The 22,965-nt window shown below is 39.0% G+C and overlaps 1 protein-coding gene across 1 annotated transcript in view; it reads left to right on the top strand.

The window, feature by feature from the left end:
* Positions 1-22,965, top strand: part of pkd1a (polycystic kidney disease 1a) — a 105,249-nt gene that overhangs the window by 58,048 nt on the left and 24,236 nt on the right. Inside the window, exons 16-28 of the mRNA XM_051705723.1 lie at positions 2,000-2,115; positions 2,208-5,860; positions 7,881-8,033; positions 8,614-8,754; positions 11,134-11,422; positions 11,575-11,791; positions 11,885-12,044; positions 14,911-15,069; positions 15,252-15,396; positions 15,904-16,620; positions 17,931-18,093; positions 21,126-21,387; positions 21,514-21,709. Coding sequence (XP_051561683.1) covers positions 2,000-2,115; positions 2,208-5,860; positions 7,881-8,033; positions 8,614-8,754; positions 11,134-11,422; positions 11,575-11,791; positions 11,885-12,044; positions 14,911-15,069; positions 15,252-15,396; positions 15,904-16,620; positions 17,931-18,093; positions 21,126-21,387; positions 21,514-21,709 — 6,371 coding nt within the window. The remainder of the gene's footprint in view (positions 1-1,999; positions 2,116-2,207; positions 5,861-7,880; positions 8,034-8,613; positions 8,755-11,133; positions 11,423-11,574; positions 11,792-11,884; positions 12,045-14,910; positions 15,070-15,251; positions 15,397-15,903; positions 16,621-17,930; positions 18,094-21,125; positions 21,388-21,513; positions 21,710-22,965) is intronic.

Genomic DNA, 22,965 nt, shown 5'->3' with positions numbered 1-22,965 from the left:
ACTGCATAGCATTGCTTTAACAACCATTTAGGACTCCTTAGCAACTGCTTAGTAGCACATTGGGAACCACGTAGAATACCCTACAATCAGTATGGCAAGTTTTGCACAGGCCATCAGCTCTCAAATTGTCTTCAGAACCAGCTTTACAAGCCCAAGCTGGTTTACTGTTCTCAGCTGGTCTTCCTGCCTATTCAGACTGGTCTGGATTGTTGGTTTATTGGGGATTGTTTGGTGGTACTCAGCTGGGCCAGGCTGAGAGACAAGCTAAACCATCTTTGCTAGGTTGGGAAAACAGAAAAACCAGCTTAATGTAGCTTGGCCAGGCTAAGAGTCCTGCTAAACCAGTTTGCCAGGTTGGGAAAACAAATAAACCATCTTAAATTAGCTTGGCCAGGCCTAGAGACCAGCTAAACCAGCTTAAATTAGCTTGGCCAGGCTAAGAGACCAGCTAAACGAGCTTAACCAGTTTGGGAAAACAGATACATCAGCTTTAATTAGCTTGGCCAGGCTAAGAGACCAGCGAAACCAGCTTAGCCAGTTTGGGAAAATAAATAAGCCTGCTTAAATAAGCTTGGCCAGGCTAAGAGTTCAGCTAAACCAGTTAGTCAGGTTTAGGAAACAGATAAACCAGCTTAAATTAGCTTGGCTAGGCTAGGAGACCAGCTAAACAAGTTTAGCCAGGTTGGGAAAACAGATTATTCAGGTTAATTTAGCTTGGCTAGGCTAATAGACAAGCTAAACCAGCAGGCTGGGAGACCATTTTAAACCAGGTAAGACTAAGGCTGGTTGGGAAAACAGATAAACCATCTTAAATTAGCTTGGCCAGGCGAAGAGTCCAGCTAAACCAGTTAGCCAGGTTGGGAAAACAAATAAACTAGCTTGAATTAACTTGGCCAGGCCTAGAGACCAGCTAAACCCACTTAGCCAGGTTGGGGAAAGCTGGTTTAGGCTGGTTTAAACTTTTTATTTTTTCAGCAAATGAACTTTTTGAATTTTGCCATTTACTGTCAAAAATGTCTTTGTAAAAAGTACAATGATGTACTTCTCACTCTCAAGCTGTCTCGATTACTCACCTGCTCGTTGTCTCTGCTGCTCAGCACGACACTTGTTCAGTCACTTGTGATACCTGATCGCCCTTTGGGCTCCACTTTCAGAGAGGAGTGCATGAGATTGAGAAAGAGGGAGAGAGAGAGATAAAGGTGTTTAGCTGGAAGCTGAGGAATATTCAACAGCAGTTCACCTCACCCTCCCTCTGTGATGAGTCAGAGATGGAGAGATTTGCAAGAGACTGCTTCTGTTGTCTCCAGCTAAAAATATCTTTAAAAAAAACATAACTGCCCTCTTGCCATTACGATGTCCCATGGCATCAAAAAAGAATAAAAGTTGTCTGTTCACCTATAGTCTTTACAATGAAATAGCTTTGTTGTCAAAGTCAACATTAAATCAAAATTGACACATTTACTATTTTAATACATACTCCTGGTCTTATTGTGCACAGAAAAATAATGTCCTGTTATTATAATAAATTTAATAACATGCTCCGCCTTCAAAACAACTTTCCTTTTTAGATGATGTCACGAATCCCTCTTATTTTTCAACCCCTCCCCTCCAACCATCTTGCTCCATTCTGGTTTGTAAAGTCCACTTTAAATGATTCAATAAATTCCTAGTTGATACATTTAAATCCTGCCCTACTTTCTGCTCATTGATTATCCTGTTTCACTTAGGTTACTAATACCAGTTTCATGTTGACTTCAGGGCTGTCTTATTGACTTGTTGACTTATAATTTCCAACAATTTGCAGCAAAGTATTTAAAATCAAGATGAAGATAGTTTCCAGGGCTATTAAAAACTTGTCTTGTTTTATTTGTAAAACCATTTCTACACTGTGAGATGTTAAATTAAGTGAAACCAAGCATAAATTATACATGTAATAAGGCATGCTGTGCTTGTGTCTGTGTCTGGAGAACATTGTTTTGATGTTTTTGTATTGTTGCAGGTGGTTGTTTGGAGATGGAGGGAACATCACACGTCAGTTTAAGCCTCCTTATGATCACCCCTCCAATAACCAAGTGGTGATTCATGACAATGAAGAATACGTTTATTCTCAGCCAGGTAAATACTCAAGTCTTAAGAGGCTGCAGTATATGTACCGACTTTTTACTTAAATTTTGGAGATTATATTTTTCTTCCTCTTATTTTCACAGGGGAATACACCCTTTTATTCTCTGCTTCCAATCGCTACGAAAATAAGACATGCAAGGTCGATGTCTATGTCTTTAGCATTCTGACAGACGTGCAGATCGAGACTGACCCACAACTTCTGCATGCTGGAAAACTTGCTGAATTTGAGGCCCACCCCTTACCATCTCCTTATGGTATCATTTACACTTGGAACTTCGGTGACAATTCAGGTATACGGCAGGGGCGTGAACGCAGAGTTCCTCATGCGTATGCTCACAGCGGCGTTTACACCATCTGCGTGAATGTTAACAACACAATAAGCTGGACAGACACCTGTGCGGACATTATTGTTTACGAGGATGTCAAGGGCTTGAAGGTTACGTCATCAGCTCCCACAGAACGTAACACGCCTACTGTTGTCATAGCGAGTTTGGAAGCAGGCAACAATGTAACGTGGAGCTTTGACATGGGTGATGGCACAGTACGCACAGGTGCTGATCCCCAAGTTGAATATACGTATCGAAAAGATGGCAACTACACCATCAATGTCACAGCTATGAATGATGTGAGCTTGCAGTGGGTAACCATAACTGTTGAGGTGTTTGTGCTACAAGTGTTATCGCTAGAACCTGTTGGGTGTGTTCGAGAAAACAAAGAGGTCAGCTTCCATGCGTTTGTGTCGGGGAATGCTTCAGGACATCAGTATGTTTGGAGTTTTGGAGATGGAAGCCCCAATGAAACTCAATATGGAGCCCCGGCAATTACACACTCGTACATTAAGAGTGGAGAGTACCACCTATCCCTGCTCATGTCAAGTAAAGCTAACAAGGCTAATTTTTTCACAAGGATTTGCGTCCAACCAGAAGTCACTACAGTGTATGTGCTTTATCAAAGAAAACATGTCAAGTTTGGTGAGGAGTGCAGATTCACTGTAACCGCTCTGCCAGAATTTAACTACACATACCTTTGGGATTTTGGGGAACATGAGTCTACACATCTTCTTCGAGGAGGAAAGGACATGGTTTTTACTTACAAGAGTCCCGGACAATATCTAGTAACTGTTACGGTCTTTAACAACATATCTTGTAGCAACAACTCAGTTTCAATTGAGGTACAGCAACCTGTTGGATTTGTGCTGATAAATCATAATGGCAACAAAGGTAACAACCTTGCCTTACACCAAGACTACACGTTCATTGCATCTTCAGACTCTAAAAATGCTGTCTACATCTGGGACTTTGGAGATGGGACTCGACTCAATGGGACAAGTGTTTCACACGCTTACAAATCTTCTGGAAATTTCAACATAAGTGTTACAGGCGAGAATGACGTGAGCAAGACTAAAAATGAGATTTCTGTAGTGGTCTTGGCACCCATTCAAGGACTGTCAGTTAACGCTAGTCTTGTCAATGTTCCTCTTAACACTTCAGTTCACTTTGAGGCACACCTTGACCAAGGGGACAACGTTCGGTACTCTTGGATTCTTTGCGACCGGTGCACACCCATCTTAGAAAATCACACCACGTTCTACACGTTTCGCTCCGTTGGGACTTTCAACATCATTGTAACTGCTGAGAATGACATTGGCATTGCTCAGGCCAGTATTTTCATCTTTGTACAGCATGAGTTAGATGGTTTGCAGATAGTGGCTGAGGAGCTTAGCGAAGGATGCTGTTTTGCAACCAATCGTGTCCTTCACTTACAAGCCTCATTGAAAGAGGGCACCAACATGACCTTCAGCTGGAACCTACTGAGGGAACATGAGAACCAAGACCTCAACCTCACAGGCAAAACCATAGACCTCAATTTTTCCACCCCTGGTCCCTGTAAGGTGCTCCTCAGGGCGACCAACTTGCTTGGCCAGCTGTCAGTGAACAGAACAATAGAGTTTCTGGAACCTGTGAGGGAGTTGATCCTTGAGTCTTCTCCAAACCCTTCTGCTCTGAATGGCATAACAAACATCACCATATTGGTAAATTTTGGGACCGACCTACATTTCAGATGGTGGGCCGATGGTGACCTATTAACGTCTAAACTGCCCTCTGTCACGCACCGTTTTAGAAGCGCAGGTTTGAAACTGGTTACAGTGGAAGTTTCCAACAAAATCAGCTCAGAAACGGTCTCAAAGTGGATCAGCATTCAAGAATCGATCTCAGGATTGACATTTACCACCACAAATGTAACTGAGCAATACTTTGTAGCGTCAGGGTTCAATGTTTCCTTGCGTGGAGAAACACAGACAGGATCCAACATTTCATGGGTGTGGCTATTGCCAGATGGGACCAGATCAAACCAGCGTGCCACCTCCTACATCTTCCCCAAACCTGGACTCTTCACTGTCACTTTGAACGCCACCAATGACATCAGTGGCAAAGTGCTGTCACGTGGCTTCACAGTACAAGACCGGATCCAGGGTCTGGAGCTTAGGGCCAGTAAACAAATCGCTGCGGTTGGAGATAATGTGGAGTTTACCATCTCTGTCTCTTCTGGAACTTCTGTCAACTTTATACTGAGCATCAGCGGTGATGCAACTGTCATTCTTAACAATCAAACGTACACCCACCAGTTCACCAGTGTTGCAAAGTACTATGTCAACCTTACGGCCCACAACCAGGTGAGTTCAGAGCGGAAGACTTTGCACATTGAAGTGATGGAGCCAGTCACCAAACTGAGCATACTGGACTGCTGTGATGCCGCTGTACCCGTTGGAGTAACTCGGTCTTATGTAGCAAGCACACCGACACGAGAACCACTGACCTTCCTGTGGACTTTCGATCTGCATCATGGTGCCAAGACCACACTGGTTGGCAAATCTGTGACATACACACCAGATGAGCCAGGAAATCTGACCATATTCCTGAGAGCTTTCAATTCCCTGAATGGTCTAAATGTGACTAAGGTTATACGAGTTCAGAACAGTATAAAATCGGCCATCTTGAATGCTCAGCCAAGCGACACCTTCGTAAATAAGACGGTCAGTTTCCATGTGGGTATCACTCCTGTTTCGACCCCTGCGACTTATCAGTGGGACTTTGGGGATGGTTCCTCTGCCGCTATCACAACCACACCTTCCCAGAACCATATCTACTTCATCCCTGGTCACTATGTGGTGCGAGTCAATATTAGTAACCTGGTCAGCTGGGTAACTGGACAAATTGATGTCAACATATCTGTCCTAAAGTGTGACGAACCAGAAGTTCAGATTATTCAAGCTCCGCGACTTGCCATCTGGCGTTACCAGCCAACCTTGGTTGAAGCCAACGTAAACTTGAAAGGTTGTGCCCTCTATGGAGTTGAGTACCTTTGGGAGATCCTCACCTTTCCTCGTTGTCAGGATGATGACAAGAAAGGTCTGCCACCTTCTAAGGTCCGTCTCCCAGCGGAAGTCAATGTTCGGAGGCTCCAACTTTCAGTGCCCAAGATGTCGATTTCGGCTGGGAACTACACTCTATTGTTTTCTCTGTCCTATGAGGGAGTACCACTCAGGAAGGCAGCCTGTCTGCAGCTCTCGGTTATGTCCAAGAAGTTGGTGCCCATTATTGAGGGTGGAACCTACCGTGTGTGGTCAAAAACTCAAGATCTACATTTGAGTGCAGAGCAATCCTATGATCCTAACCTGGACCCAGAGAACCAGTCCCTACTCCACTACCACTGGGAATGTGTGAGCACCTCAAAGGTACATCCATTCTAGCATTTCACAAAAGTTCAACCATAGAATTACTGCACAGAAGTCCTCCAGTATCTTTAGTCACAAACATAGCTTCATGGGAGAGTATTTCGATCTCTTAACTCATAATTTTGTGGTACAATACCATTAGTGGTTCAAGACAGATAGCTGCTTAATTAACCATGACACCAACTGTTAGAAATTACCACTGTTGCAGCGATAACAATGCAAACAAATTATATTTAATGCACTAGATTTGGTGAGAAAGTGTCTGTTATGTGAATTGAAGCTACAGATGGTCTTACTTAATTTGGTGTTACATCAGTAATAGTTATCTAGAATAATTTTTAGCCATTTTTTACAACCTCCTCTCTGTCAAAGAAGGCATAAATGGATATTGACAGTAGGCCTGTCACGATAGTTAATAATTGTCTGATTGCAATATTTGATCTAACCTCGGTTATTTCAAATTCCAATCACATCTTAATGCCCAAATAGTGGAATTTTAAGGGAATATTAGTGCCATGAACTCCAAGCGTCACTGAGCAGCACCGCGGACGTTAATCAGATCAGCTCCTGTCCGGAAAAGCATGTGAATCGCTTCTCAAGCACTCAGATGCACGTGTGGTCAGCAGATGCTCACGCCAAACTCCCGTGAAAATATAAACTAACAAATATAAACTTTGAGAGTGAACGCAAAGCACTCCGGCCTCACTTTAAACGATTGTGTAATGGCAAATTGAACAGGTCATAAGGGGTTTATACATGCAGTGTTAATGACGCGCTGTGACACAGTGGAGGAGGCACACGCTTGCACTATTTATGTGGAGTGATGAAATGATGAAACAATCTCAAAGGTTTTGCTTCATGAGAAATATGGACTCATGGGTTTAATCAAAGAGCATGTGAAAGTGAAGAAATTAGGAAAGAAATGTCTTACTATTGCATAATATAATATAATATACAATAATATTATATAATCTAAATATAATACAAATAGATATTTTATATCATATTTTTTATCAAATAAAAAAAAGATAATTTATTATGATTTTTTTTTTATTAAGAAATTAGGACAGAAATATACTTATATACTATTGCATAATATAAAATAATAATATATATTTTATATAATTTTCTTTTTATATATATATATATATATATATATATATATATATATAAAAATACATTTTGTATGAGTTCCAGAAACAACTATGTAAATGTAAAATTTACCAAAACTAAAGTTGACCAAAAAGAGAGACAAAATCATATATCTCTATTTTATTATTTGATACAATATAATATGTAGAATATGTAAAAAAAAAATACTTTTTAAGGTGTATGAAGCACACATGCACCTTAATAAATGACAATTTATATGACAATTAATCATGAAAGCCCTGAAAGAGACAATTAATCATCATAGCCTTAAAACAGACAATCATCATAATCACAATTATTTGTTTGACAATTAATCGTCAGCCAAATTTCATAATCGTGACAGCCCTAATTAACGGTAAAAAGCTAATAGATTTAAAAGCAATTGTGTTATTGATGTATCTCAAAGACTTCAATGTGGTTCTAATATGAGAAGTTTTAAATGTTAAAGACTGTTGCTTCAAGGCTGACCAGAATATCTAATATACACATAATGCGTGTTTGAGAAGTTGTTTAATTTAACTAAAAGTCTCTTACTCAATATACTTTCATATATTGTCATCCCTCTTGAGTTTGACCTTTAAACGTTTTTTTGTAAACACATACAGTAGATATTTACAGCTGAAATATTTTACAGCTTTTTACTGACAGAGATGCAAAGGAATATTTCAGGTTTATCATTTTTTTTATATCAGGTTTATTTATTCAGTCTTTAGTGGGTGACTGTGTCTTTTTGATGGTTACTCTGTTATGTATTGATTATTCTGAAAAATACTGTTTATCGGTAAAAGGAGTGTCTCAGCGCAGAAAATCTTAAGCTGATTTAGTGGTCTGCTATGATTTTGAGGAAACTCTTCACATCACTCAACAGGGCGTGGCTCACTGCTCCACTCTGAATTTCGGGCTGGGTCCAAGTGACCCGGTTCTGGGCATCTCTGGGTCCGAGTTGGAGGTGAATGTTGAGTACACATTCCGTCTGACTGTCAGCAAAGAGGGCATGACCCCAGAATCCACAACGCAGACGGTGAGTGGGCGTTGAGGGTTCTTTTTTCATTTTTCATTTACGTTTTAAATATTTCTTTAAAAAAAAAACTTTATAATTTCTCGTCACCATTTTTTTGCTCCAATCTGAAAGCCAGTGTTATGTGTTAAATGAGATGGTATGTAAAAGTGATTCCCTACCGGATTAAAATTCTTGGACTCAATTACCACAGACACTATAGGGCATATGTTTTGCATTCAACCTGACTGGATTTAACTTTGAAGGCCTGATTGCTTTAGGGAACCATGATGAAACAGTCATGTGGAACTCTGTTTGACCCCATACAATCCTTTTATTCTTGAGTTCTCAAGATTTTATGAACAGAATTCATTCTTTTCTGTCTCACAGTCAGAACGGGTCAGACAGATCCGGTGGTCTCAGTACGATCATTGTTTATATTTTAATCAGAAAGACTGTTCAATGAGAAAGACATTTTAGATTTATGATTGTTACTTCATTATTGCCACAGTTTCTGTGGTCAGTGGAAAACATAATCGCATAACCTATGAGAAACTGCTTATTAGTTTTACCTGACACTCAGATATCTCTGTTGCATTCACAGGTGTGTGTTCAGAGCGGTCGGATCCCGATGGTGTCGCTCGAGTGTGTCTCGTGTAAAGCTCTGTCTCGTTTTGAGATCAGTCAGAGCTCGTATGTTTACCTGGCTGGCACCTGCAGTAATTGTCACAGCTCACACCGAGGGGTGAGAAACATACTTTCATTCGCAATCGAATCATAACAAACACTATTATCAGTCATAGAACTACTATTAAATTGCTGTTGCCTTCTGGAAATTCTCCAAAATACTTTTTTAAGAGATAGTCCACCCAACAGAGCATTTCTGTCATCATTTACTCACTGTCATGTTGTTCCAAACCGATGTATGTTGTTAAAACTATTTTTATGATGTTAGGCTGAATGTCCACACTTCTTTTTTCCAAGGAAAATGGTTAATGATTTATACCGCCAAGCTCCAAAAATTCAAAAAAAGCACCGTAAAAGTAGTCGATGTGAATCATGCACCGTATTCCAAGTTATTGAAGTCAAACGATTGCTTTGTGTGAGAAACTTAGATTGAAATTTAAGTTGTTTTTCACTGTAAATCTTCCCTTCTGCTTTAGCTCTCAAGTGTCATTTGTGGTCACATTTATCAAACTTGATCTTGTCGCAATTGGTGTGATATGCAAAAAACAATCCTTTAAATCAAACCTGGTGCAACGCATTTTCAGATTGAACAGCAAGAGTAAATTACAAAATTTTCATTTTTGGGTAAATGAAAAATCATAGAAAGTATTATGAAAACACTTGTCCCAAAAGGTCTTCCAGGAATAACATGGTGTGCTCATACAATCTGAATGTTGGGAATGACATATTCGGGTTTTGTGAGTCATTCATGCGTTATTTATTAGAGGAAACATGCCGTCATAATTCTTTGAAGAGAGATGATCATAGAAAGAGAGAGAGCAGTATGATATCATTTGAGAAAGGAAGCAAGATCTTGTGCTCTCGCTTTTTTCCATCCAGCTTTCTCCTGATGTTTAGACTGAGACTGGAGTGGTGTTATGGTTATGGGAAGCAGAGTGTGTGCGAGCACCTGTGTGTGTGTACAGTACAGGGTGATGTCATCATTATGATGTGGTGTGTTCCACTGCATTAGCGATTAACGGCATGCCAAACCTTGTTAAACACATACACAAGCGGTCAAACACTTATCGCTCTCACCCCTTGGGTCTGGTTCCCATGAGGCAGAGACAGTAAATATTATGGTAAATCTGGGATGCTTATATAGTGGGTCTAACACAGGTCTGAGATCAGTGAGAGGGAGGTCAGTTAGAGGTTCCTGAAAACCTCATGCAAACTGACTAATAACATTGTGTCAGCTCACAACGGATGAACATTAAACCTGAAACATTTACATTATGCAGAAGAATCTGCTCTAAACCTCTGATAATTTAATCTACATAGACATTTTAAACAATATACCATGATAAGTATTAATATTTATCTTTTTAATAATTATTAATAATTTTATAATTTATGAACTATACCTACTACAAAAAACAATGTTTTTTTAATGTAAATATATTATTTTGAATAGTTTCATTTTAATAATAAAATAAAAAGAGCTGATACTTTTAAATAAATATATATACTGTATATAAAATGATGCTAATTGGTTTGTTGCTACAAAAAGCTACACAGACATTTTAAATAATAAGTACTATAATTATTAATATCTTAATATAAGCTATTAATATATAATTAACTATTTTAAAGTAAAATTGTAATACAGTTTTATGTAATGTAAATTAATAATTATAATTTTTAATAGTTTATTTTAATAATAATAAAATAAAGAATGCTGCTTATTTTCAATAAATACATTAAATAATACTTTAGTATTATAATTATTAATGTATTTATTTACATTTGTAATGAAGTATTTCAAATAAAATTAATATTTTATTTAAACTGTAAATTAGTTTTATATTTTATAGTTAATTTTAATAATAATCAAATAAAGATAACTGCTAATTTTAAAGAAATATTTAGTGCAAAGCTTAGTGCATAAATATAACATGGACAACTTTGCTATTTTTTGTAGCTACATAATTATAAATACCGTGGACATTTAAATAATTCTTGAGCATTGTAATTATTAATGTATTTGTACATTTGTAATAAATAAAGTATTTCAAATAAAATCTATGCATTTTTAAATGTAAATTAATGGCTGCTCATTTTCAATAAATATTTATAAAAGCAACAACATTAAGCACATAAAAATAACATGAACAACTATACTAATTTTTGTAGCTACAAACCGAGACTCATTTTAATAGTTTGTTGTTGTTGTTTTAATAATTTATATGAATAATTTAAATTAATCTGAAATTTTATGTACAGTTTCTAGCAAACGTTTGGACACACTTGACTGTATTCATCTCTTGATCTTAAAAACCTTTTTATGCTTAAATGCTTGAAATAAATTTTCTATACAAATATAAATTGAGCCTGCATATGAATTACGCACACATTGTTATGTCACCACCCACATGTCCAACCTTTCTGTCCATATTAGCGGTGGATGGCGATGACCTCTCGGAATGAGTCACTGGTGTTGGATCTTAACACTACCACCACGGGCAGTGACAGCATGCACCTGGTGCTGAGACAGGGCATCCTCCGCGATGGAGACTCCTACATATTCAGCCTCCATGTGACGGATGACGGTATGGACAGAGAGGGCGTGGCCTATATTGAGCTCCACCCTAATCTCCCCCCAGCAGGGGGGGCATGTTCTCTGTGGGCGGATGGGGAGGGGCCTCAGGTGCACACGCTGCTGAATAGAGTGCACTTCAATTGCTCAGGTAAGACCAGAGATGCAGGAAGTAAAGTATATCATACATTAGCAAAGGTGATGTTAAGCATTTCATTGCAATACATAATTTTCTTAATCAGTATTTTTGGCTTGTTTAGAACAAGATCAACATTGAAAAGAACATCACTCTCTCTCTCTCAGGTTATGCTGATTTGGATGAGACAGAGTCTCCTCTGGTGTACAGTCTGTTTGTGGTGCGTTGTTCAGAACTGTACTGTGAGGAGTTCTGTGTGTATAAAGGCACCAGTCCAGAACATTCTGCCTTCCTGCCCCCCGGATTCAGCTCGGCCCATTACAGAGTGTCTGCTTTAGTCATGGTGGAAGACCACCAGGGGGCGTCAGTCACTGCACTCAACAAGTAAGTGACTGTTTACTTGAATGTGTTCTTTTCTATTGTAATAATGTTGAAGTAACATTTGGAGCATGTAATGTGTGTGGTTGTGTGTATCAGGACGATGGAGGTGGTTCTGCCACAGGTTCCTGAAGGTTTCAGCAGTCTTCCTCACTGGCTGAGTAATCTCACCGACTCCACGCTCAGAGAGCTGCTCCGACAGGGAGACTCACAGAGAGTGAGGGAACTGTCTCTTGCTCTCATCACTGTTCTTAACGAGGTGAGACTATCTGTCCATCCATCCAAATATCCATCCATCCTTCCATCCAAACATCTGTCCATCCAACCATACATCCATCCATCCATCCATCCAACCAACCAAACATCCATACATCCAACCAACCAACCAAACATCCACCATCCAACCAAATATCCATCCAAGCATCCATCCAATAATTTATCCAAACATCCATCCAAGCATCCTACAACCAAAACATCCACCCAAACATCTGTCCATCCATCCAAATATCTTTCCACCAAACATCCATCCAATCAAACGTCTGTCCATACATCCAATTATCCATCCATACATCCAAACATCTATCTAACCATCCAAACATCTGTCCATCCAACCAAACATCCATCCATTCATCGATCCAAACATCCATCCAAACATCCGTCCATCCATCCAAATGTCTGTTCATCCAACCAAACATCCATCCATCCAAACATCTGTTGATCCAACCAAGTATCCATCCATACAACCGAATATCCATCCATCCATCCAAAAATCCATTCAATCACCCATTAATCCAACGTCCATCCATCCAAACATTTATCCAATCAAACATCCATCCAAACATTTATCCAATCAAACATCCATCCAAACATCTGTCCATCCAGCCAAACATCCATCCATTCGTCTATCCAAACATCTGATCCTCCATCCAAACATCCGTCAATTCATCCAAACATGTCTATCCAACCAAACATCCATCCATCCATCCAAACATCTGTTGATCCAACCAAATATCCATCTATCCAACCAAATATCCATCCATCCATCCAACCAAATATCTGTCCATCCAAATATCCATCTATCCATCCATCCATCCCAACATCTGTCCATCCAACCAAACATCCATCCAGACATCCATCTAAACATCAGTCCATCCAAGCAAGCATCCAACCAAATATCCATCCAAGCATCCATCAACCCAAACATCCATCCAAACATCTGTCCATCCAAACATCTGTCCATCCAATCAAACATCCGTCCACACATCCAAACATTCATCTAACCATCCAAACATATGTCCATCCAACCAAACATCCATCCATTCGTCAATCCAAACATCTGATCCAAATATCCATCCATCCTAGCATCCGTTCATCAATCCAGACATCTGTCCATCCAACCAAACATCCATCCATTCGTCGATCCAAACATCTGATCCAAATATCCATCCATCCTAGCATCCGTTCATCAATCCAAACATCTGTCCATCCAACCAAACATCCATCCATCCAAACATCCGTTGATCCAACTAAGTACCATCCGTCGAACCAAGTATCCATCCATCCAACCAAATATCCATCCATCCAACCAAATATCTGTCCATCCATCCATCCATCCAAAAATCCATTCAAACATCCATTAATCCAACCGTACATCCATCCAGTTATCCAATGAAACATCCATCCATCCAAACATCTGTCCATCCAACCAAACATCCATCCATTCGTCTATCCAAACATCTGATCCTCCATCCAAACATCCATCCAAACATCTTTTGATCCAACCAAGTATCCATCCATCCAACCAAATATCCATACATCCATCCCAACATCTGTCCATCCAACCAAACATCCATCCAGACATCCATCTAAACATCAACCCATCCAACCAAACATCCATCTATCCAAACATCCATTCACCCACCCACCCAAGCATCCATCCAAACATTTATCCTTACAACCAAACATCCATCCATCCACCCACCCAAGCATCCATCCAGAAAAAATTTCCATACAACCAAACATCCATCCATCCATACATCCATCCAAAAATCTGTCCATCCAACAAAAATCTGTCAATTAAACCAAACATCTGTCCATTCATCAAAACATCCATCCAACCATCAGTCCATCCAAAATCCATTCAAACATCCATTAATCCAACCATCCATCCATCCATTCTAACATCTGTCCACCCACCCACTCATCCATCCAAACATCCACCCATCCAAACATCCATCCATCCATCCATTTATCCAAACATCCATCCATCCAAACATCTGATCATCCAAACATCCATTCATCCTAACATCCGTCCGTCTAACCAAACATCCGTCCCTCCATCCAAACATTCATCCATCAATCCATCTAAACATTGGTCCATCCAATCAAACATCAGTCTATCCAAACATCTGTCCATCAAGCCAAACAAACATCCATTCAAACATCCACCCATCCATCCAAATGTCCATCCATCCACCCATGCATCCATACAAACATCTGTCCATCCATACAAACATTTGTCCATCCAAGCAAACATCCAAACATACATCCAAACATCTGTCCATCCAACAAAAAAATCTGTCAGTTAAACCAAACATCCATCCATCTATCAAAACATTAATTCATCCATCCATCTAAACATCTGTCCATCCAACCAAACATCAGTCTATCCAAACATCTGTCCATCAAGCCAAACAAACATCCATTCAAACATCCACCCATCCATCCAAATGTCCATCCATCCACCCATGCATCCATACAAACATTTGTCCATCCAAGCAAACATCCAAACATACATCCAAACATCTGTCCATCCAACAAAAAAATCTGTCAGTTAAACCAAACATCCATCCATCTATCAAAACATTAATTCATCCATCCATCTAAACATCTGTCCATCCAACCAAACATCTGTCTATCCAAACATCCATCCAAACAAACATTCATCCATTCATCCATCCAAACATATATCCATACAACTAAACATCTATCCATCCATCCATCCATCTGTCTGTCTATACATCCATTTTCTATTCATCCATCCATCCATCCATCCATTTGATCATTTGTGCATCATCTTATCTGTCCATCTCTGTGTGTGTGTGTGTGTGTGTGTGTGTGCGCAGTATGAGCAGGGTGTGTCACGCCGGCGTGAGCGTGTGTCAAAGGCTGAGCGTCAGTATAGAGTGAGCATTAGAGGAAACATCACACGAGCTCTGACATCACTGGACCTGACCACCGTCAACGATATCCAGCAGACATCAGCAGCCCTCGCGCAGTGCACGGTGAGATGTGTGATTTTCACACTCATTATCACAACTGCAGACTTATATTCTGTAGCAGCACAGTAAATGACGCCATATGCCTGACTAGACATCCGAAAAGACGTAAATAGATGATCCAAGTGGGAGTGATAGAGATTTAATGTTAATAATCAGTTTTAATTAAATGTCTCTTTTGTGTGTAGGCTGTGAGTCGAGAGTTTGTTTGTGAAGAGTGTCAGAACAGCACGCTGGATAAACTGGAGTCAATGTTAGAGATTCTTCAGACAGACACTAAACAGGGTACAGTCACCCCTACTGAGATAGCGGACAACATCCTCAATATCATGGGTAAGACACAACCAGTAATTTGATTTCTTATGATATGACCCCTTTAAATCTTATCTTATCTATACATCATACTAAAAATTTTATCCAATCCTAATGAATTTTATAGCATTTCTCTTCTTTTTTCTGTTCTTTTTCTTTCAACTTTTTGGAGCCCTCTATCCTGTTTTTATCAGTTTGCATTATTCAGATCAAAACCAAATCTCATCCTGTCTCCCTGTTTCTCCCTTATTTGAATGTTTTTGGTGGAAAATGGTCATGAGTTGTGACTGTTTTGGAAAATACTAACATAAATGCACATTATAAGAGCAAAAAAATGTTATACAAAAAATTAATGAAATGGCACTTTTAATTAATTTTATAGGATCTATTTTCTAATTAGTGCTTTTTCTGAGCCATGTATTCTGTTCCTATTTTCATTATTCAGGATGATAATAATAAATTAACAATGATCATTTTCAGCCAGTATTCAGCCAGTCATTAAATCAAACCTCTTTTTGGCTTCCTCAGGTGACCTAATCCACCAGGTGAATCAGGCTGCTTCCTCTCCACCTCTAGAGGCCGATGACCACGGCGGTGTCTCCTCACAGTCTCCGTTTCTCTTTGAGGAGCAGCAGCATCACCCGCTGCGGGTGGCCGCAAAAGCCTATACCCTCTCATCCGTACTCATGAGAATCCTCATGCTCGCCCGCGTTCTCAATGAAGAGCCCCTAATCCTCCGCGGGGCTGAGATTGCTGCCGCTGGCAAACGTGCTGACCCGCAGAGCCTGCTCTGCTACGGTGAAAGTGACGCACCGGAGTGCCGTCGTTTTTCCATTCCTCGAGCATTTAACGCCAGTCTGGAACGGGCAGCAGGGGGCGCACTGGCGCAAGGAGCCAACAGCGAGGATGGAATTGTACAATTGCTGTTTCAAGTAGATCCAAATCCATTTCCGTTCAATTACGTAGCAAATTACACAGTGTCTACGGAGGTGGCATCCATGGAGTTCCGAACCGTAAACGGCACTCAGATTCCGATAACGGATTTGGATGAGAGCCAAGCGATAACGGTTACTGTTAATAACGTAAGCGTGGCTGGGCTAGACACTAACAGACTGGAGGCCATTTTGCCACCAGCGGGATCCGAGAACATCAGTCGATGCAGTTCTGTTATTGTGAGGGTGAGCACCAGGAATGCCAACAGACAAGCTGGAATCTACGTCCAACTCAACTTCAGCGTAATTGATGGTAAGACCACAACCATAAGTGGAGCCAATGAGAATGAAAATCTAGTATGAAAAATTTTATTCAGAGTCAAAAATTCTTTAAAAAGTCTGGGTTAGTCCTAGATCTTATGCGACTGCTTATACGACTTACGTCAACTAGTCATCCTGGAAAATAGTCAACTAGTGAGCATGCCAGTGTTTGTTATGTATATGAGTCACAATATAGTGTGCAGCTTTAGCGATCTTTGCTGTTTCTCTAAAGTCTAGTGCTGCATTAACAAAGAGTGTGTGAGTTGAAAATGTCCGGGTGATGCAGGTGAGAAATGAAAGTCATGCCCAATTTACTAACAGTTTCTCTCAGCCTCTTGGGAGACTTTTAGGCAACATGATCACACAGGAAGTCGGCATGCTGTTTTTGAAAGTCCCGGTACCCTAGGATCGGCGACAGTATGCTGACTCACTGACACGTGATATTTCCCACCAGACATTTTTGCATCTGTTTCAGCATGTTTACCTTCCCATGTGACTCGACCAGCAATGCGTTGCATCAGTAGCGCGAGAGACCCGGGGTTGTATCGACATTGAAACCTGGAAGTAATCGTGTTCAGTTAATCAGTGACAAGCGTGATTGGGAGGTTGCACTTTTCTCACTAACATTTAATTTTTACTCAACTAATGGTTAGGTTTAGGTTTGGGGTTTGGTTTGGGGGGTAGAGTCTATAAAATATGCATTCCTCTTAAAAGAACTCGCTACAAAACTAACTTTAAGCGACCTCTCCTGGACATAAATGGAGCTCACATATGCCTATACACCATAGAGCACTTACCGCTTTGGCCACTGGGGGCAGTGTTTAAAATTTCAGTCAGCACACTCTTTACTCTTTCCGATTTCACTGTGAGATGAGGTTGCTTTTACGGCAGTTCATAAGAATTGTTTTTGTCTTGTGAGCTGTCCGAATAAACTCCAAATCAACCAGAAAGCTACAATATGCACCAAACTTTATGCCAATAGTCAAAATGTCTCTCACTTTGTACACAAAAAAAGTGTAAAAATATACATATATTTGTAACCTTAATAAAAACAAGTGGTCAGTAGCCCACCACTTGCCCTGGCCATGTTACAAGTAATGATACCTAACTAATATTGTGAATGAAGTTCATTTATCACTATAGGAAAGGGTAAATTGCAGAATGGAATTGCAGAATTGGGGAAGATTGTATAAAATCATCATTTAATACTACTTTTGAATGTGTGTTTATGTTTATTTATGTTGATGTGCGATATATTGTAAGTGTGCAAAATTGCATCTCAATTCATAATGTTATCCTCAGATTCTCCAGAGAAGGTGCAACTGGATCCATGGATCACAGCCTATCTACACACCTCCGAATGGCCCAATGAATTCAACAGCACTGACAGGAAACGCATCACACTCAACATGACACGGGGGCGGGACTTGGACCACAGACGCTACACGTTCTTTCTGTCTCCAAAGTAAGTGAGGTCATAAATAAAGCTTTTAATAAACATTTGATCTTTTCTATGTTTTATATAGTTTAAAATGCTAGAGTTAAGCTGTGCACATGGATGAGAGGTTATTCATCTATAATAAATGATGCGTTTGAATGCTGAAAGCTCTTGTGCTTTTGAAATGAACATCAACAGCCACTGGAGTACCTGCCTTTATTCAATGGAAATTAATTAATATTAGTCATAAAGATTAAATACATACTCATTAAATGTTTAATGCACGCTAGAGTGCTTTACAAAGAGAGGACAAAAGACAGTAAAATCTGAGTAAACCTAAAAGATAAAGAGAAAATATAAAGTGAATTATGTTTTTCACTCGAGATTCTGTGCGTTACAGGGATTTCACCATGGGCAATGGGTGTTGGGCACGACAACTCTACTTACTTTATATTTTCTTTATATTTAAAATTTTTTTAAACAACAATATGATCAGACATTATCATATTGTCACATCAATGTTTAATAAATTGTTACATTGATTAACAATTAAAAAATAACATATGTTACCTTTTTATTTCATTTTTCAAATTAACCTCTTAAACCGAGAGTGACCCAGTTCCGGGCCCTCTAGGTGGCGCTGATCACGAAAAAAAAATATTATGGTATTACTCAACGACCACTTGCTTGATTTGCACAAATTAATGTGTCGTTTTAAAGCTTAGACTCTTATCTTTACAGTGAATATAGCTGATCTGACAAATTCTAAAATACTGCTTTTGAATTTGCTGATAAATTAGAACAGTTCCGTTTTAAAAAAACAAATAAAATGATCAAAAATCATATAAAAACAACCAGTAAAAAATATCTAAAAGATCACACAGCCATGTGTCATATATTTTGGAAAGGTCTTGATTAGTAGAATGTAATGAGCAAATTTGATTCATTCATAGACCAAACCACAGTGAGTATTAGCATGTGAAATCCAAATGTATTTATTTTTTTCTCCCCTTTTCTCCCCAATTTGGAATGCCCAATTCCCAATGCGCTCTAAGTCCTTGTGGTGGCGTAGTGACTCACCTCAATCCGGGTGGCGGAGGACGATTCTCAGTTGCCTCCACATCTGAGACCGTCAATCCGCGCATCTTATCATGTGGCTTGTTGAGCGCGTTACCACGGAGACCTAGCGTGTGTGGAAGCTTCACGCTATTTCTCTGTAGCATCCACGCACAACTCGCCACGCGCCCCACCGAGAGCAAGAACCACATTATAGCGACTACGAGGAGGTTACCCCATATCACAACTGGCGATCCTGAATCAAACAAGCCCTCGCTCAACATCATATTATGTGTCAGATCACTCTCATTGGATCCCTAGAGTGTGTCAGATTCCATATTTGGACAAGTCATGTGTCCCACGTGTGGACCAGAACCAGAGCGCACATACATGCGCACAAGACGGCACTCAGCGCATATTGTTTCGAGTGATGGAATAAATGATGGAAAACAAAGCCTGAAATGTATCATATGGAACTAGTTTAAGTATTTTTATATATTATTTTTATTTTTGCAATCATAGTTTTCAGTTATTCTGTTTTAATGTTCAATAAAACACATACATTTTTATTTAGAGAGGTTATTTGGACACATAAAAGTTCACATTGGGAACCATGGTTCCACATGCTATAAGTTTGGATTTCTTTGTCCTATCAACACATTTTATTTCCTGGTATAGTTGACATGTTATAGAACAACACCAAAGTCAATTTTTTGACCATCCTGTCTAAAAGGTGTAATGACAAACTATATAATAAGTGATACGTTTATTTTTTAGCGCTCATGTTTTTGTGTTTTGTCAGCAGTGTTATAGCATAAGAGTCTCTGAGCGAGATTCTAATATATTTTCTTACATTTTGAAAGGTTTTCTAAACCATGCAATTGATGTTCTTTGCGATTTTTTTGGGTAATTTTTTTTTTTGGGGGGTATGCCATTTTAGCGGAAATCCATCAAAATGCCTTCAGGGTGTAAGGGGTTAAATAAAAAAATTACATTTTTACATTCATTTAAACGTTTTATTTTCAAAATTTTTAATTTTTAAAATTTTAAAGTTTTAAATGTGAAAATTAAAAAAAAAATCATGATTTCGCCTAGGTATATAGATTATTAACCTAACCCTTCATTTACATAATGTCCGAATTTCTGTAATACGGCATTTCTGATTTGTAAAACTGTTCACGTCCTTGTTGCACTCGTAATTTGAAGTTGGAAACTCCCAATTTTATGAAAGCCCTGACTTCTTCCACTTGACCATTTTGATGTTGTGTAAAAACAAATATGGTAGTTGTTCACTAGTTAAAGTAGTTCATTTGCAACCATTACATACACTACTGTGCAAAAGTCTTAAAATGTTTAACAAAAGCATTTGTCTTAAGATGGTTATTTATATCTTCAGCTTTAGTGTGTCAATAGGAAATATAAATGTTAGACTCATAAACATTACTTTTGCAAATAGAAAAAATTTGAATAGAAGAACAGGGAGCCCTGCAACAGATGTCATGGCCCCCACAAAACCCCCCACTGAACATCGAGTCAGTCTGAAAAACTGTGTCCAGGTGTACCTAGGAGAATTGGTGATGTTTTAAAGGCAAAGGTGGTCACACCGAATATTGATTTAGCTTTTTTTATGTTTACTGGACTTTGTATGACATTAAGTGATACATGATACATGTCATTATTTTTGAAGACATCCTCACTATGCAACATTTTTCACAAGTGCCTAAAACTTTTGCACAGTACTGTACATTACCATATTATATGTCATTTTACTATAGCCAGTGTTGCCTCATGCGCTTTTTTGTTCTTAAACATTTCGAGCACATTGAGGTGAATTAATGTAGTCCTTAAGTATTTTGTTCTCATCATGTCAGTTCTATAATTCCAACATGATGTAGATGCAGCATAATGGTTGGCTGTTTACACAGCTCATCCAATCAGATTTCAAAGTCTGAAATGATCATTGCACTGCCATTAATTTCCATTCTCTACTCTATCACCATCAGTCTCTATGACACCACACGTGATCACTTCATAAACGTGTCTACGAGCTGCAGTGCAGATTACCCAAATCTGATCCGGTTGGAGGTGGCCGTGTTCACGTCTTTGTGCCAGTACTTCAGCGAGAGCGCCAGACAGTGGCGGACGGACGGTATGGTTCCTCTTCCGGAGACCAGGGTAGGTCGAGCTGTATGTCGCACACGGCATCTCACTGCTTTCGCCGCCAGTCTGTTCGTTCCGCCTGACGCCATCTCCTTCATCATTCCTGTGAGTATTACAACTGACAAATTCAATACGAATTCATGCTTATATTTTAGTGCGTTTACAGAGAAAAACGTTTCCCAGCCTTAGATTATGAATATACTGTACATGTGTGTATTGTGTTCATGCCAGGAACGCTCTGTGGGTCGTAGTTTAGTGGTGGTGTTGGTGTGTGTGATTGGACTGTTGTGTTATGCCGTGGCTGGTGCTATTCTGCGTAAGCTGGATCAGATGGACCTGAGACGGGCCTCAGTGGTTCCGCTGTGTGGGAAGGACGGACTGTTCAAGTATGAGATCCAGGTGAAGACCGGCTGGGGCTATGGAGCAGGTGAGATCAAAAATGTATTGTAGATGGTCAATGGTAGGTTAATCTCATGTAGACTTTTTACTACCAACATAAAGTCTGGTCCAGTTTGCAGCTGATTCAGGCCCAGAACTGCTCACTTAGACAGGAAGAGATTCCATGTTTGACAAACATGAAAAGTGACCAATTCTCATGTGCCTGTAAAGGGCAGGTATGTAAGCCATTTCCCCCCATAAAAAAATTAGGCTGTAGTAAGTCACAATTATGAGATAAAAGCAAAAATTATTAGATTCTATATTCAGTCATAATTTTGAGATATTAAGTCATAATTATGAGATAAAAGTCGATTTTTAGATTCAAAGTCAGATTTACGACATAAAAAAGCAAAGTCATAATTTTGAGATAAAATATCATAATTATAAGATACTGAGTCATAAATAATTAGTCATAATTATGATATTAAAAGTGATAATTATGAGATAAAAGGTCAAGATTATGAGATACTGTAGGAAGTCCATTGATTCAAAGTCATAATTTTGAGATAATCATAATGATGAGATGCTAAGTCACATGAAATAAGTCAATTATTAGATTCAAATTCAGATTTATGACAAAAAGGAAAAGTATGAGATAAACTCATAATTATGAGGTAAAAGTAAAAAAACGTTGAGATAGTAAGTCATCAGATTAAAAGTATTCAACATAATTATGAGATAATAATATAATTGTAATTGCCGTAATTGTGAGATACAAGTAATTCTCACAGCACTCTTTTTCTCTATATGGAATCATAGTGGCCTATTGGATTGTGAGCACAACATCTCACCATTTTTGTCTCACAGTTATGACTTTTTATCTCATAAACATGACTTATTATCTCAATTATCTCACCAAAGCAATTTTTTCTTCTCTGTGGCGGAAAACATGCTTCCTCAGGACAAGTTTATCTGAAACAGCTGATGCCACAATAAAACACATTCAAATAATTGCACAGCAGTGTGGGCCTGCAACCAGTTCTGTAGAAAACACAGAAGATATTAGGTGAAATGTAGATTGTGATCTGAATTTTCACCCAAAAGTAATATGTACTGATTATTTCACAGATATAACTCCAAAAACAAAGAAGAATATTCAGTTTTGCTTAATGGATATGAAGTTTGCATGCCTCTGAGTGCCAAACAAAGCTCTAAATATGTTTGGCATATCCAGTGATTAGTTCCTCATGATGAACATTTGTTCTCATTGTATTAACCCGGTCTTGTAAACACAACTTCGTAAGC

The sequence above is a fragment of the Myxocyprinus asiaticus genome, chromosome 8 (assembly GCF_019703515.2).
Source record: "Myxocyprinus asiaticus isolate MX2 ecotype Aquarium Trade chromosome 8, UBuf_Myxa_2, whole genome shotgun sequence".
Lineage (NCBI taxonomy): Eukaryota > Metazoa > Chordata > Actinopteri > Cypriniformes > Catostomidae > Myxocyprinus > Myxocyprinus asiaticus.
This window is presented reverse-complemented; position numbering and strand designations above follow the sequence as displayed.